Below are 16,333 nucleotides of genomic sequence, written 5' to 3'. Positions count from 1 at the left end.
CTCCATACTGGGATTATTTATTGTAAAGCATGTTCAAATCCTCCTTGGGATTTTTTTTTTTCTGAACACCACAGCTACTTCAATCACAAGAATATGAACTTTTGTCCCCGAACACATGCAAGCATCCGTGACAAGTCAACCCAGGCTTCAAGGTGCCAAATGTCTAAATGTTATTTATTTTCAGTAAGAGAATGGGAATCTGTATTTTAAGGACCTCTCAGATCTTTGACATGGATAATCCCTGCTATTAACTGTTTTCTCTGGACAGGACAGAGGGTTCTCTTTTAACCACATAGCACTCAGCCCAGGGGTTCTCCCTCACCTAGACAAGGCAGAATGCTGTGGTCAACCTAATGAAAGGACCTTTCCCCTGAACTACTTCAGGGAAATGCATACTGAACCTACTAGATCATATCTTCTTTTGGATCTTGAACCTTTTGAGAATCTAATGAAAGGCCCTTTTCCCAGAAAAAATAGGTACATTTGGACAAACTAAGAAATTCTATATGTAATTTCAACTGGGCTGTCACTGGATTTCCAAAAGCCCACTCATGCAACTGGCCAGGAACCAAGGATCAAAGGTTAAGAAAAGGTTCTGGTTCTCCCTCTATGTACTTTCTAAAAACAAACCTGAAAAATTTTTGAATTAGAGAAAGGAGGCATTTGTTTATGAGCATCTGAGTTAGGAAAGACAAAAAGACTAAAAGAAGTAATCACTGAATCTAGATATCCTTAATGAGTATAATAAAAATCTTTTTAAAAAATCCTTCTTTTCTCTATCAACTAAGGGGATATCACCTGTAAGTTAATTTAGAATCACTCCTGCAAATCTCTTTTCTTCCTAATGTGGTAACAAACCAATCTGTGAATGTTATAAGCAGGCCCATGGCTTAGTGAACTACCGTGTGAGTCACCTCAGCCCACAGCCACCGGGCTGTTGCTACCTGTGGCTCAGCTGGTCTCTGCAGAGCAGGATGCACAGACTCGGAGTTGCCATTGGAAAAAGACTCTGATCTGGAAGGCACTGGTGGCTCCAATACTCTGCCTGTCTGCTTAGACTGGGCTTCAGGGGAGCTGTGGTTAGTTTTCCTAAATCTATCTTCCACCTGCATCAGAGAATTAGAAGACATAACTCAGTGTTAGTAGGGAAAAGCAGAGATCCCAAAGAAAGCTTGAGTGGAAGGGCCCTAGAGAGAAATTTTCTCTTTTCTCTAGCTACAAGGAAAGAGAGGAGGCAAATATAATAGGGCTAAAATTCAATTTGAGATAAAGAAATATGAAAATAAAAATTAAGCCTTTAAAATCTCCTGGCAAGAATTCTAAGATTGTACATGACGATAAACTAGAAAAAAAAAAAATGAACGTCACAACTAACTACACCAAAAGATTAAGATTAGAAGATTATCATCAGGAATTCAAAACACATTTCATCGTACCCAAAACAAAGGCATTCTAGGATGCGGAGAACACTTGTTCCTAGAATCTACTCTCTGTGAGGGTGAGACGTGGTGGAAGGGTGCCACCTACAGGCCAGGTTTCAACACACTGCAGAAGTCAACCAGCTTCCAGGACTCCTAGTATTCCAAAAGTTACCGCTTTGCCACATCATCACCAGGAGGCTCTGGGTGGCCCAACTGCACCAATTTCATTAACAAATCACAATCAGTGATTTGTTAAAAAAGTCAGTATAATTGGGCTATAGGCACTGTTCATTTTCATGGTGGTTTTGGAAAAATAGTTAACCAGGCCACCATCCCCTTATGTACATTTTAGGAATGATTTTGCCATATAATCTTCCCTCTGTTTAGTGCTCACTTCACCAAGAGTTGTTTACAGAGGCACTCTGGTCGTCTCTGGAGAAAACACCAAGCAGATAAGGGACCGCAGGCAAGTGTCCTTTCACTTGTCTGAACCACATTTTCTTGGCTAGAAAACCAAAAGACTGGCTCTGATCTGCTCTCTGTGTCCCTGTCTAAGCTTACTATTACACAGCTCCTAAGAGTCATTCTACTACTTCCCAGGGAATGAGCAACACCGGATCAATATTTAAGCAACAAAGGAAAGAAAATACCTCTCGGGTTCTGTCAGTGGGCTCATAGTGGGGCTTAGGCTCTGGAGCGTGATAGCTTGGCTTGCTCCTTTCCTGCTGCGGTGGCTGCTGCTGCTGCGGGTGCGGCCTCCTGTGGTCATGCTGTAGAGACAGGAGATATGCTTGTTCTTGTTGCAACTGCCTCTGGAGCCTCTCTGCCTGCCGGTGCTCCTCCATCTCCCGCCATCGGCACTCCTTGGAGAGGGAGAGGAGAACACTAAATCTATGGGCCACCGCACAACTTGCCTCTTCTCTGGATTCATTCTCAACTTTTCACAAAGACCATGCCTTCCCCCCCCACCTTTTTTTAATCACAGAGCAAAATGACTGGGATTTTAAATAGCGTATTACCTGTGGAAAAATATGACAGCTTGTTGCTAACCATAATATCACTGGACAGAGAGAGAATTCAATTAAAAGTTGGTTCTGGTGGTTTCAAAAGTTAGTGTACTAGGCAAAAATCCTATGGCATGTGCTTTGAACTTTCAGCCTTTGGCATTCTAGTTTGTTCACTGAATGCCAAGTTCTGTTCAAACCCTTGCTATCTACCAAAGAGAACAGTTAACTCTTTAACAGGAAATAAGTAAGTAAATAGAAGCCACCTCGAAATGTGCCCAAAGCAGCATGACCACAGAGGACATCTCCATTTGAGCCTGTCAGCCCACAACGCTAACCAAAATGGTCTGGTAATCACCACGGCTATGCCCAAAGCTCAGGGGAGGGATAGAGAAATGAGCCCTAATGCTACGGAACAAGACAGATACAGGGCGTTACCAGTAACATGGCCTGCTCCTGGAGCAGCTGCTGCTGAAGGATTTCCAAGTGCCGCTGCTCCTCTTCTAGCTGTCGCCTGATATACTCCTGTCACACAGAAATTACCCAGCAATCAATTTATCCCAAAGGAAAGCATCAGAACCACCTGAATGGAGCACCAAGAACCATTTGCCCCAATGGTCTTCAGTGGTAATTCACTTAGTGATGGATATATTATGAAACATATAGTGAAAGATTGTCCCCAAGATCTTCAAATTGGTCAACGAAGATCTAAAGAGTCTAATAAATGATGATATACACTCTACTGATATACACAAAAGTATCTGATAGTTCTTCTGTAAGAACGCAGCTGTTAAATATAATTGCAGGATTTCAAAGAACCAGGATGTTCCTCTTAAGGATGGTAGACCAGAGAAATCAAGTTTAATTAGATAAGAAACCAGAGGGTTCTCATTGCCCTAGAGGGTTCCGATGAATCATTTAAAACAAGCATGGATTGCCAATTTTTAAAATCCCAAACCAAAACCCGTTTTAATATTAAAACAGAACAAACTTGGGGCGCCTGGGTGGCGCAGTCGGTTAAGCGTCCGACTTCAGCCAGGTCACAATCTCGCGGTCCGTGAGTTCGAGCCCCGCGTCAGGCTCTGGGCTGATGGCTCGGAGCCTGGAGCCTGTTTCCGATTCTGCGTCTCCCTCTCTCTCTGCCCCTCCCCCGTTCATGCTCTGTCTCTCTCTGTCCCAAAAATAAACGTTGAAAAAAAAAAAATTAAAAAAAAAAAAAGAAAAAAAAATTTTATAAAAAAAAAAATAAAACAGAACAAACATGATTTGTGTTTTCTCTGATGACACAGAAGGTACCTGGAATGACTATATTCTGAAAGCCATGATCTGTGAACACCAGATTCGGGTGGTTTCTCACAAATGAACAGGCCCAGGCTCTTCAAGAAGAGACTGAGAGTGTGTGTGTGTGTGTTTGTGGGGAGGGGGCGGGGAACTTATTTTCAAGGGGAAGAGAATGACAAGCCTCTGGATCAATGAAAACAGGTACATACCCAAACCATGTAAAGAGGAGAAATCCAACCTTGAAGTTGCATGCATATTTAATAGACTAGGAAATCAAGAGACGTTTGGAAATCTCAGACCTTTAGAAAACCCTCAACCTTCCATTTTCTCAGTATCCTCATTTGAGAAATGAGTATCAAGAATATTCTTGGGGCACGTGGATGGCTCAGTTGGTTAAACGTCTGACTTCAGCTCAGATCATAATCTCGTGGTTCGGGAGTTCAAGCCCCACGTCGGACTCTGGGCTGACAGCTCAGAGCCTGGAGCCTGCTTCAGATTCAGTCTCCCTCTCTCTCCCTGCTCCTCCCTCGCACTCTGTCTCTCTCTCTCTCTCTCAAAATGAAACAAACATTTAAAAAAATTGGGGTGCCTGGGTGGCTCAGTTGGTTAAGCGGCCGACTTCAGCTCAGGTCATGATCCCGCGATCCTTGAGTTCGAGCCCCGCGTCGGGCTCTGTGCTGACAGCCCAGAGCCTGGAGCCTGTTTCAGATTCTATGTCTCCCTCTCTCTGACCCTCCCCCGCTCGTGCTCTGTCTCTGTCTCAAAAATAAACAAATGTTAAAAAAAAAAAAAATTAATAAAAAAAAAAAACATTCTTTTGCAACTCTCAAGATTTTTTGTAAGGCTCAAATAGGACATAGACATTAAACAACTCTGAAATACAAACAAAAGAAGTTTCCTTCCTTTTCAAGAAGGAAAAAAGCTAACTGTTCCAGAAAGGGAGTAGACTAAGAGATCTAAGAAGAGAAGTCTTATTCTGAAATTCAGATTACGTCTTTACAGTGTCTAATGCTGAGCATCCACTTGTACCATGGCACACATTTTAAAATAAAAATAGCTATACATCTGAGCTGGACAGAAGTTTTAGTTAACCAATAATTCTGGTTTAGAGAATGCAGGATAACACAAATCATGACATATACATTTCCTCAGAAACCTTTATCTTATAAAATAAACTTTACCCAAAAAAGCCAATCTGGGGGAAAGTGTATCTAGAAGGGCATTTGCAAAGACACTCTGATTCCAACCTGGGCTCCAAGTCCCATTCCTCCTAGCCTAACCTTCCACGGCACATGCTATGCCAAGCATTGACCTAGCATGACATGTGGCCTTCCCCTGCAACAGCTGAGAAAGGAATCTGAGTTCCAACTCACCTCTTCTTTGAACTAGACTGAAATGAACCATAACTTGAAAGACCAAATTAGTACAGTCGTTTTGTCTTTTTGCCTTCAAAACACAAGGACAACCAGGAAAGTCACGTCTATCCAAACCACAAATGTCCTAACATACAATGAGCATGCAGAATACAATCATACATGTATACAAACATGCAGAAGTGCAGTTTCTTACAGCACTGTTAACACGAAAGATTTTGCAACAGAACAAGGAAAGCAGAATAAAACTACTTTGATACCTATCTATTTTCAAGAAGAGGTAAAGGATACTTGCTATACACTGCTAGGAATTTACCCAAGGGATACAGGAGCGCTGATGCATGGGGCACTTGTATCCCAATGTTTATAGCAGCACTTTCAACAATAGCCAAATTATGGAAAGAGCCTAAATGTCCATCAACTGATGAATGGATAAAGAAGATATGGTTTATATATACAATGGAATACTACCTGGCAATGAGAAAGAATGAAATCTGGCCATTTGTAGCAATGTGGATGGAACTGGAGGGTATTATGCTAAGTGAAATAAGTCAGGCAAAGAAAGACAGATACCATATGTTTTCACTTATATGTGGATCCTGAGAAACTTAAGAGAAGACGTGGGGGAGGGCAAGGGGGAAAAAAAGTTACAGAGAGGGAGGGAGGCAAACCACAAGAGACTCTGAAATGCTGAGAACAAACTGATGGTTGATGGGGGGTGGGGGAGAGGGGAAAGTGGGTGATGGGCATTGAGGAGGGCACCTGTTGGGATGAGCACTGGATGTTGTATGGAAACCAATTTGACAATAAATTATATTTAACATAAAAAAAAGAATACTTGCTATACATGAATGTTAACGACTGTCACTAGCACATTAAAGATTAAGTATTACTCTCACATACTCCTCTCACCATCACATTGTGAGAATTACCCCTAGGAGACTTAACTTTCAAAAGCTTAATTACTTTTACTCCTCTTTCCAATCCCTAAGTATAAATCAGAATGTGGGGAAAAACAAAACAAACAAACCCAAAACACACCAGTGCTGACTGGCCAATAATGTCAATAGTAACAGAAATATCCTTAAATTCTCAGGAAGAAATAGTACATGTGCAGAGAACCTGAAGCATATGATCAGTATCAAGGATAGTAGCTGAATACTCAACTGTGGAAGTTAATACCATAGTTGATAAGTATTTTAAGTATGAATTTCAAGTATTATTTAAATTGGTCTCCATTCATATCTTTCCTCCTTTACCCAAAGCTCATAACAAAGAGCGATCAATTCAAAGATGTGAGAGGTGAAGAGGTTCTGAGGGGCTCACACTGACAGCACAGACACAAAAGCACAGTCAATCCAGGGAACAGAGATTTCTAAAGACAACTATAGCTGGCATCAATAAAATGCTCTAAGTATTACCAAAATATTATCTTTTTTGGCTAAACAAAACCACGATGTTATTAGTTTTTCTAATGCTACTACTGAGTTATACACAAGTATGTTTATTATGATATTCAGCCACTGCATAATTCAAACATTCCTTGTGGTTGGTTTTTCAGTTCATTAAAGAAAAGGCTAATCATCATCCAGATATCTGAGGTTCAAAGCATTTAAGCCAAGCCCAAAAAGAAATATTCAGAAATCTTTTGGGCATCACACTATTTGGAGACCACTCAACTGACTTCAAGAGATTTCTAAATGTAAAAATTTATCCATCATTTTTAATTTCAATTTATTAATTCAATTTATTGCTGTGCTTCCAATTGTGCTTCGGCATCTTCAAACCTCTGAAATCCTGAATGTGTGTGTGTGTGTGTGTGTGTGTGTGTGTGTGTGTGTGTGTGTACATACGTGCATGCACACGTGTCTGTACTTTGAGTCCCAAATCCCCCAACTCTACAAAGCAACCTCACATATGACCTCACATATGCATGGTCAGAACATTCTTTTGTGAACTAACCTGTTCTCTTTCAACTCTCCTCTTTTCTTCCTCTGCCCGTCTCCTCTCTTCTTCTTCTTTACGTCTTCTTTCCAGTTCCTCCAGACGCCTCTTCTCTTCTTGTTCTCTCCTTCGCTGTTCACGTTCTTGCTGCCTTCTAGCTTCACGTTCTCTCCTTTGTTGCTGTGCAAGTAAAGATATGTAATCAGCAGGTATCTTCTAACTACTGCTCTCATGACACTCTGCTGACCATTTACAGGTAGGTGCTAATGAAGGGAAGTTCACAGACCCCATCTCGACTGGCCAGCTATTTCCACACTGCTCCTCCACCCCACATGTACCAGCTTCCTCATAAATATTGGTCAAAGGTGGGGTGCTTCTGTGAATCCTTACACACTTTGGTTTCGTTTGATTTCAATTCCCCATTCTTCACTATACTAGGCAACTAAAGGACAGGGAATTCTTTATCCATGCACATCACTAACAGAATTATCCAGGGCCCTTAAATCAGAAGAAAAAGAAGACAAAGGAATAAAGGAGAACGGAAGTAAAGCAAAGAAAGGAAAGAAATAGTTAAAAAGAGGAAAAAGAAACTGACAATAAGAATAAGAAATGCCAGTATTATTCATAGTAATGAATTTAAGAAACTGCCACAGCACACATGCATACTATATGTCCTGCACTGTGCTCAGTGTTTGATATTCTTTATTCCATTTCCTTTATCTAATAAAATTTTCAAAACAAACCTGGAAATAAGTATTTCAATCCTACTTTACAGATGAGCAAATAGGTTCAGAAGAGTCACGTGAGTTGCCCAGTGTCACCCAGCTAGCAAGTCCCAAACTAGAAGGGCCACTCTGCCTCTAATGCCTGTAGTATTAACCATGTGCATCCTACTAGCAGGTAGGTAGACTCACTCTGACAACCTTTCCTAATCCAGGCTGTTCTATATAACCCCTAAGTATAGAGTAGTGGGACACACTGGGCACCTGTCTGGCTGCTTTTCTCATCCAGCCCCAGACATCTGTTAATAAGGCACTTCTACAGTGTAAAGTATAGAATTAACCAATTCTTCCCACAAATATGAAAAATGCTAGCCTCTAGACTAGGGCCATCTAATAAAACACTCCAGGATGAAAATGTTCTGTCTTAGTACTATTCAATAGAGTAGCTACTAGCCACATGTTGCTACTGAGTACCTAAAATATGACTAGTACAACTGAGGAACTTCCTTTTCAATTTTACTTCAATGAAGTTAACTTAAGTTTAAATAGCCATATATGGCTAGTGGCTACTGTACTGGACAGCACAGGTCTAAAGAATACACAGCCATCGAATTTCTCAAGACACAGGAAGCTGACAGTATTACCACAAACTTCAATGTGGCACTAAGATTATTAAATAAGAAAGTTTGGGATAAAGTTATTGGGGATATTAGACATAAATATTTATAATAGGCATAAAAGTAGGTATTTATTATAGTCTGAGTATTAATTTCTTCCCCCCCCCCCCACACACAAGCATTCATTCTGAAGGTAGACACTTAAATGATTTCCTAAGAAATATAAAGAAATGTCTTATATGTGGAACCCTTGCACAGAGAGGATTTCTTGGTACCTGGTCTCTCTCAGCTGAGTGTTACACGACCATTACTCTCAATACAGTTCTGAGTTAGCTTCTGGCCCCATCTCCTCTCTCATTCCATATATTGCATGGTTTAGTTATTTTTCTTTAAAATTTTTTTTAAATGTTTATTTATCTTTGAGAGAGACAGAAACAGAATGCGAGTGGGTTAGGGGCAGAGAGAGTGAGACGCAGAATACGAAGGAGGGTCCAAGCTCCGAGCTGTCAACACAGAGCTTGACATGGGGCTCAAACTCACAAGCTGTGAGATCATGACCCAAGCTGAAGTTGGACCTCAACCGACTGAGCCACCCATGTGCCCCTCATGCTTTATTTTTTTCCTAGCACTGTCTGCTCTTAGAATTCAACACACAAAACGCAGTTTCCCATGGGTGTGGGTAGGGTCACAGAAATAAAAGAGTTCCTGTCCTGGTGTTTAGAAACTACAACTTTAATGGCCAAGGCATCTTTATTAAATTGAAACATGTACACTGTCCCCATACAATGTACTTGCTGCCTGTCATTTGCTAGCTTAATGCCCATATAGGCACATGTGGCATGGTGTGGGGCTTGCATTCAGGGCACCTGGCCCTGAGCACTGTGCTGCACCCTTGGGAGGAAAGAGGCCTTTCTTTGTAAAAACTAGCTACTGAGGGGTGCCTGGGTGGCTCAGTTGGTTAGGCGACGGTGATGATCTCACAGTTCGTGAGTTCGAGCCCTGCATTGGGCTCTGTGCTAACAGCTCAGAGCCTGGAGCCTATTTCAGATTCTGTGTCTCCCTCTCTCTCTACCCCTCCTCCTCACACTCTGTATCTCTCTGTCTCTCAATAATAAATGAACATCAAAAAAAATTTTTTTTAAACTAGCTACTGATAAATAAAAGCCACAAAACCACCTCACCCTGCCCCAGGACTTCATCAGCAATATAACACAGACACTTGAGGAAAGAAATCTGAGAATCTCATCCAAGCAGTGTTACTGGAGCCTTTCTACTTCAAAGCAAATTAAGTTAAGATCTTTTATTTTACAACTTTTGCTTTTTCCATTCAGGAACAAAAAGAAGAGAGTGGCTTTTACCAGTGCGTTACTTATAACAAATATAAGCTCAGAATACAACCATTTCTCTAACACTGGTAATAAAAATCCCCATATTTTGCCAATTGGGAAACAAGTTTCTTTGCTTTAAACAGAAATTCTTTAATTCTTTCAGATATTCCTGACTAGCCATGTCTTCCAAAGAAAAGCATCTTCTGAGCTTCTCTATTGAATATAAAGACATTCAAAATATAACAAAAAGCCTTCTAATAAACCTAAAACATAAAGAATCTCATTTGATCAGTTTTAAAGCTTAAAACAGTTGTGAGTATTTTCCTCTAAGAGGTGAACATGGAAGCTCTGTGGAAGTTTCTGTCCTGAGGAGTAAGAGTGGTTTTGTGTACTCTACTATTTTTACAGACTCAGCACTGCTTAGTTCTGAGAACAACCATGGGCAAGGCTGGCAACAATCAGGACACTTCCACGTTTTATAAAAGAGAAATGACTTGCTAGAATACATTGGGTTTAGCAAACACCTGGCAGGCAAGGTAAGAAGGGCCTCACCTCTGGATGAAAATAAGAACCCACAATCACAACAAAGGAAGACACAAAGCTACCTGACAAGATATGTAAACAATTTCCCTCCAAATCTGTCAGACAAAAGGAAAACAGAAAAACAAAGAAAAGGGAAACAAAATCAAAGGCAAGCAGTATCTACTGCCCTTAAAATTGCCCCTTAGTTTCAGAGAACTTAGGCTCCAAGTATATCGGATTAATATGAACAGGTCAGAAGAGGCAAAGAACCTTATGCAATGAATTTTACAACTTTTAGATAACAAAAGTAGCCAAAATGGGCTAGAGGGGTCCTTTGAAAAATTTTAGTACACACCATGGAATCTTAGAAAGACAAGTGAAAGGACTCAAGGGACAGAGGTTGTGGTCCTGATTCTGCTCAGCTTCCCTGTTACAAGCCACTTCCCCTCTATGAGCCTCAGGTTCCTGACTTGTCAGAACAGAGTTATGTGTGGTGGGGGTGCGAAGCAGGCAGTGTGCATCAGAAATCATCATGGTGTGGAGTTTACAATGGTTATTATTTTGAAGAAGTCAATAGTTGGTGTCTACAATGAGAAAAAGTGTTTAAAAAGTCTTATAGGCAATGAACTCTAAGAGAATCATTCCTCTGCAAAAGATCTGCCCCCAACACCATCCTGTGGAGGGCGCCCTGATGCACTGAAATTAAGAGAGGAGAGAGGTGAAGAACTAGCATGGTAGGTGTCTACATCAGCAGTCTCTAGAAGTGAACAAGACCATCGAGTGAAGTCTAAGAAAAAAACACTCAACTCTTATTTACTTGTATTTGTAGCTCACCCTTTTTAAGATAGCTATTTCTGCATGTTTTATAATATACATACTCAGTGCAAAGGTATGTTAAGTAGACATATGCGTCAGATATATGCCTTCAGTTTCTCTTACCCTCCATGCCACTGCGCTATGCTAAGCAATGCCACATGACCACAGAGATGCAGACCCACAACAGCCGTAGAGATGATGTGCTTACTGCCATTTCCTTATACACCATGCAAACTACTAAAAATTCCTTAATTTTTACATATGATGTTGAAGGTCCCATTTAGACTTATAGTATCACAGTAACAGAAAGAAAAGCAATAGCCTGCACTTGTTTCTCTCTTATACTAAACAACAACAAAAAAAACTTTAATGAAAGCAAAGCCATCCCTATCTCTGCTGACGCCTCAGCTATTATCAGGAAGGACTCCTTCAGGAAAGAGCCAGGAGGGCACACAACTCCAAGGAGAGCCCTGGAGGTTGCCATGCTGAGGTCTGGGAGAAACGACCAACCAGCAGCCTGCTACTAAGCCGCCACACAGCTGGCAGCCAGATGCAGTCTAGCATCCAACTCAAACCAGCCTCCAGATGCAAGCTCCAGAGAAGAAAAGCGGAAGTTGCGGAGGAAAAGCAGAGAGGGAGCGAGCCAGGGTCAGAGCTGACTTTCCACATGCTAGGCCTCTCACCTGGAGCTGCTGCCTGCCCCAGTGCACCAAGTGCAGGTGTGATCTCAGGCCACCCACTCCCCAGACCCACTTCTCATCTCCCCTCTCCTGAGCTGTTGTCACCTTGACTTCAGGAAATGGCAGGACCTCGGTGCACGTCCTCTGGTCACATGGGCTCTAAAGTGGAAGCACTCATTCTCCTTCAAGGGAGTAAGCCTCCAAGTGGTAAGACATGTACAATCCATTTTCTTGGTTGTTTCCAACTACACTGAGGGCAGGGCTCCTAGCCCATTAGAAAATCTTGACTACTTTCATGTAACTAAATGCTACTACTAAGAGGCAACTTTTAAGTGATTTTACAAGGAGCTTTTTCCACATCATTTACATTTAAAAACATTTTTATTTTTTTAATTTAAATTTTAACATTAGGTGCAACACTGGTTTCAGAAGTAGAAGTCAGTGATTCATCACTTACATATAACACTCAGTGCTCATCACAAGTGCCCTCCTTGATACCCATCTCCCTCCATTTGTTCTCCCTCATTAAAGAGTCTCTTGTGGTTTGTTTCCCTTCTTTTCTTTCCCCCACTTCCCATATGTACATTTAAAAAGTTTAAATTAAAGTACTAAGTACTTTAAAAATTCAAAATGAATTATAAGGTGTATGTCAAAAATAAGGTGCCCCATTTCTCCTCACCCCCAATTCGTGATTCCCAAGGTAGAATCACTTCCAATGCCTTTTGTTTTTCTCACAGTATTTGCCTCCTGATTTTTACATAACACTTTCATAAGAGCTAGTTTTAAAAAATTTCCACTTTAGACACCATCTATTGATTTCTCCCCCAAAGAATATCCATCCACAGCACCATTCCATGTTCCCAGTCTAGTCATGTGACAATTCTGATTAAATGAAAACCACATTCAAGGCAAAATTTAGTGTTTGGAGGAGCTATTAATTGCCTTATTTTTGTTGTTGTGGTCTCTTTCACTGGTCTTCTATGGGTCTATCACAAAATCATCTGTAAAGTCTCTTGCACCACCATAGTCCTTCCAATATGGTCAAGTCAATCAGGCATTCTTTCTTCCTAGAGATTTAACCTCTCACACCCCTTTCTTCCCCTACACCAACCAAGACTGCTTGCTCTCCAGGCAGCCTATGCTTGGCCACCAACTTCCTAGGAATTCTTTTGAACTCTCTCCTGTACAGGATCCTGTTTCCTGTAGCCCTTGCCACTTTCGTCCTCATTTGCTGGAACACGTTCTCCAGTAGCTTCCTGAGAAGTGAAAACAAGGCAAAAGGCTTGAGGGACTTCGCAGGCCACAGAACCTTTACTCTCACAAGGTACATATAATTTTGACTCAGGCTAGTAATTTTCCCTCAGATTTCTGCAAGCACAGCTATGTCATTTTCTAGTTTCTGATGGTGCTCCTGGAAAATCTCAGACCATTCAGATTCCTGATACTTAGTACAAGACCCATGCACACCCCAACCCTCTACCTGCTCCACCCACCATGGCTTTTAGGATGTTCTTTTCATCCCAGACATTGTGAACTGTCAAGACGACATATGTACCTTTGTATGGGTCTTTTTTCATTCATTGTGCAGGAGACGCAGTACATCTTTCAGTCAGTACAGAAATTTGTATTTCTTAGCTCTGGAAACTTTCCTTGAATTAGTTCTGTAGTTCTCCCTACAGTAATTATTTCCTACACCATCTAATTAAATGGTTGTTAAACCCCCTGAATTGATTTGGTTTTTCTTCTGTTCATCATAAACTTAACCCCCCTGCCCCCCACAACGTTCTGGGAGTTTTAATTTATAAAAACTTTTCAGAGGCGCCTGGTGGTTCAGTCAGTTAAGGGTCTGACTCTTGATTTTGGCTCAGGTCACAATCTCACAGTTTTTGAGTTTGAGCCCCGCGCTGGGGTCTGCATTGACAGTGCAGAGCCTGTTTGGGATTTTCTGCCTCCCTCCCCATCTCTCTCAAAATTAAATAATTAAAAGTTTTTAAAAAATGTAAAAACTTCAAAAATTCTTAGTTTCTGAACATCGTTTCATGAATATTATTTGTTCTTCTCATTTGAGGGATATTAAGATCCTACACATGTGCATGTGTCTGTGTGTGCAATAGTTTCTGTTCCCTACACTATTTCCTTCAAGATCCTTTTTCTATTTGTCTTTCATGTTAAAGGTTTTTCTCAGTGCCCACAATCTTGTCTGTCCATTCACATTTAAGACAATAAAAAGGAAATTATAAGGGCTATGGAGAGTGGTTGGTAACTATTAAGCTTCACAGTAAGATGATGGGAAGCAGCATGGGCATTTCACTGGGGCTTTTTGTCCCTTGGGCTAGTCAGTATCTCCAGAGAGGAATCTCTGCAGTATTCTCAGAATCCTCCCTATCTCCTGCCTGGGTTGAGCAGAAGGTGTAGGAAAAGAAGATGGCATCTGTAATAAGTGTGGCCGCCAACACTATGGGAGCTGAGTTGAGTGTGCATGCAGTCATACTGGTGAATACTTAGACTTCCAATTAATGCCCTTGTTTTCACTCTTTCTCTCTCCACATACTCAGTTGTGCCTGAATTCTTCATATACTGAGGCTCTGTTGTTCACTTTTTCTAGGAAGTCTGTATCTGTTCCCACAGGGGAGAAGGAACAGAGTAGCCTGGCTGCCTGGGGTGGGAGAATCTAACTCTCCATATCTACATGCTGTTAGCCCCACCTGTTGCCTCTCATTTTTGACTCTTCCAGAATTTGCAGTACTAGCCTTCTTACAGTCTTTACTCTCCCATGTACTATCTAACTTCCACAATTTGGTTTCCTTTCTTGTTCTCGTTGTCCTTATTTATACCATTTTTGTTTCTCAGTCACTTCACTGGGATTTCTCAACGAAAGTGAGGTAAGCATTGGGGTGCCTGGGTGGCTCAGCTGGTTAAGCATCCGTCTCTAGATTTCGGCTCAGGTCATGTTCTCACGGTTTGTGAGTTCGAGCTTCACATCAGGCTCTGTTCTGATAATGCAGAGCCTACTTGGGATTCTCTCTCTCCCCCTCTCTTTATGCCCCTCCCCTGCTTGCACTCCCCCTCTCTCAAAATAAATATATATAAAAAAAAATTTTAAGTGAGGTAATAAGCATCATGTTATTTTTCTTCAACTGTTTTCCTAAATCAATGTAACGGTTATTATGTAATTATTTGCCATAATTAAAAAAATTGTAAGTTTTATTCAAAATGCACATCATAAAATAAGAGTAAGCAAATATCTTACAAACACGAATAGGCTACAACTGATGTTCTCAACTGTCAAATGAAAGCCTCCGAAAAGCTTTTTCTTGTTTCCTATGTAAGAAACTCTTGGTTGCTAAATCAACACACACACACACAAAAGACCATAAGCTCCTTGAGAGCAGGAATCCTGTTTCACTTATCTTTTCTGCTCTGTAGTAAATATCACAATAAATACTTTTTTGGGTTGAATCCAACCCTCACACTGAACACACAGCATCCAAGAGAAAAACTACTGTGATTTTATCTCCAACATTTAGAGTTTAGAGTAATAAAGCACTAAAGAATCCATTCATATCTCTAGGTCCCAACAAGATCCAATCAAATCATAACGCCATCTTTTCAAGATCACTTGGAAAGTACATAAAAGCTTAAACAAGAATTGTTACATTTGGTTAGTGCCTCGTACTTTACACAACACACCTTTTATGCCTCAGAATATTCTACAAAATCCTTTAAAGTTCTCTAAGGTCTCTCTGGAACTCAAATTAGAGATCTCAAACCCAGAAGTCCATTTAAGAACAGGCATAAATTTCAAGAACAAGTCCCTTCTTTCCAGAGATGCATGTAGGACTACAAATGATTGATTCATCCATTTGAGAAATATTAAGCACCATGGTGAGTATACAAAGATAAACTAGACAGAGCCCTCTCCTCCAAGTCTTGTAGGTAACATAAGTCACATGCTTTTTAAAAATCAACAAGACAATGTGGAAAGTGCTGTATTTCCTAGGACTGGCCCACTAAGCAAGTCCTGGTATGAAAACCAACTGGTTGACAAGACTGATGGCTAAGGCAAAAAACAATGCAATTACTGATTCTTCTTCCACATTATGCTCTAACATTTGAAACTGTAAATTGGACTAAGAGCAAGAATTTAAACTATGAACCATAAAAACCACTATACTCAGAAGAGGTTCTTAATTTAAGGGAGGGGAGACAATTAAAACTAAAAGAAATCCCTTAGTAAATATACCTTAATAGATGATTAATGTGAAAAACTGGCCTCTTGCAAAAGAACCTCAAAAGAAAACAGCCCAAAATAAAACATATGCCATCAACCATCAACTAAGTAACATCAATTCATACTGGATTAACCTTATGCCTGTGATTTCAAATAACAAAACCTACAAAACTCTAATGAACATGCCTTTTCAGGCTTACCCCACTAAGAATGAAAAACATGACATAATCCTTTGAAGCATTTGCAAATTGATGTCATCATTATTTTCTTAAATCACTCTTTGAAAACAAAATCAAAGAAACTAAAAAACTGCATGATGCTATAAAGTGATTTCTACATCTCTCAAATTATAAAGAGAATTCCTTATTATTTAAATTTTCCCAAGCATGCCCAA

General features: G+C 40.6%; 1 protein-coding gene across 12 annotated transcripts in view; it reads right to left on the bottom strand.

Moving 5' to 3' along the window:
• Positions 1-16,333, bottom strand: part of MAP4K4 (mitogen-activated protein kinase kinase kinase kinase 4) — a 190,346-nt gene that overhangs the window by 33,860 nt on the left and 140,153 nt on the right. For 7 of the 12 annotated variants that reach the window (XM_040454073.1, XM_040454078.1, XM_040454072.1 and 4 more), the window contains 4 exons: positions 7,042-7,203; positions 2,864-2,950; positions 2,072-2,284; positions 945-1,106 (listed from right to left, as the gene is read on the bottom strand). In XM_040454073.1, coding sequence (XP_040310007.1) covers positions 945-1,106; positions 2,072-2,284; positions 2,864-2,950; positions 7,042-7,203 — 624 coding nt within the window. The remainder of the gene's footprint in view (positions 1-944; positions 1,107-2,071; positions 2,285-2,863; positions 2,951-7,041; positions 7,204-16,333) is intronic. The other 5 variants (XM_040454075.1, XM_040454076.1, XM_040454080.1 and 2 more) reach the window with 3 other exon arrangements.

Source organism: Herpailurus yagouaroundi, unplaced genomic scaffold (assembly GCF_014898765.1).
Source record: "Herpailurus yagouaroundi ecotype Mexico unplaced genomic scaffold, PumYag 210, whole genome shotgun sequence".
Lineage (NCBI taxonomy): Eukaryota > Metazoa > Chordata > Mammalia > Carnivora > Felidae > Herpailurus > Herpailurus yagouaroundi.
This window is presented reverse-complemented; position numbering and strand designations above follow the sequence as displayed.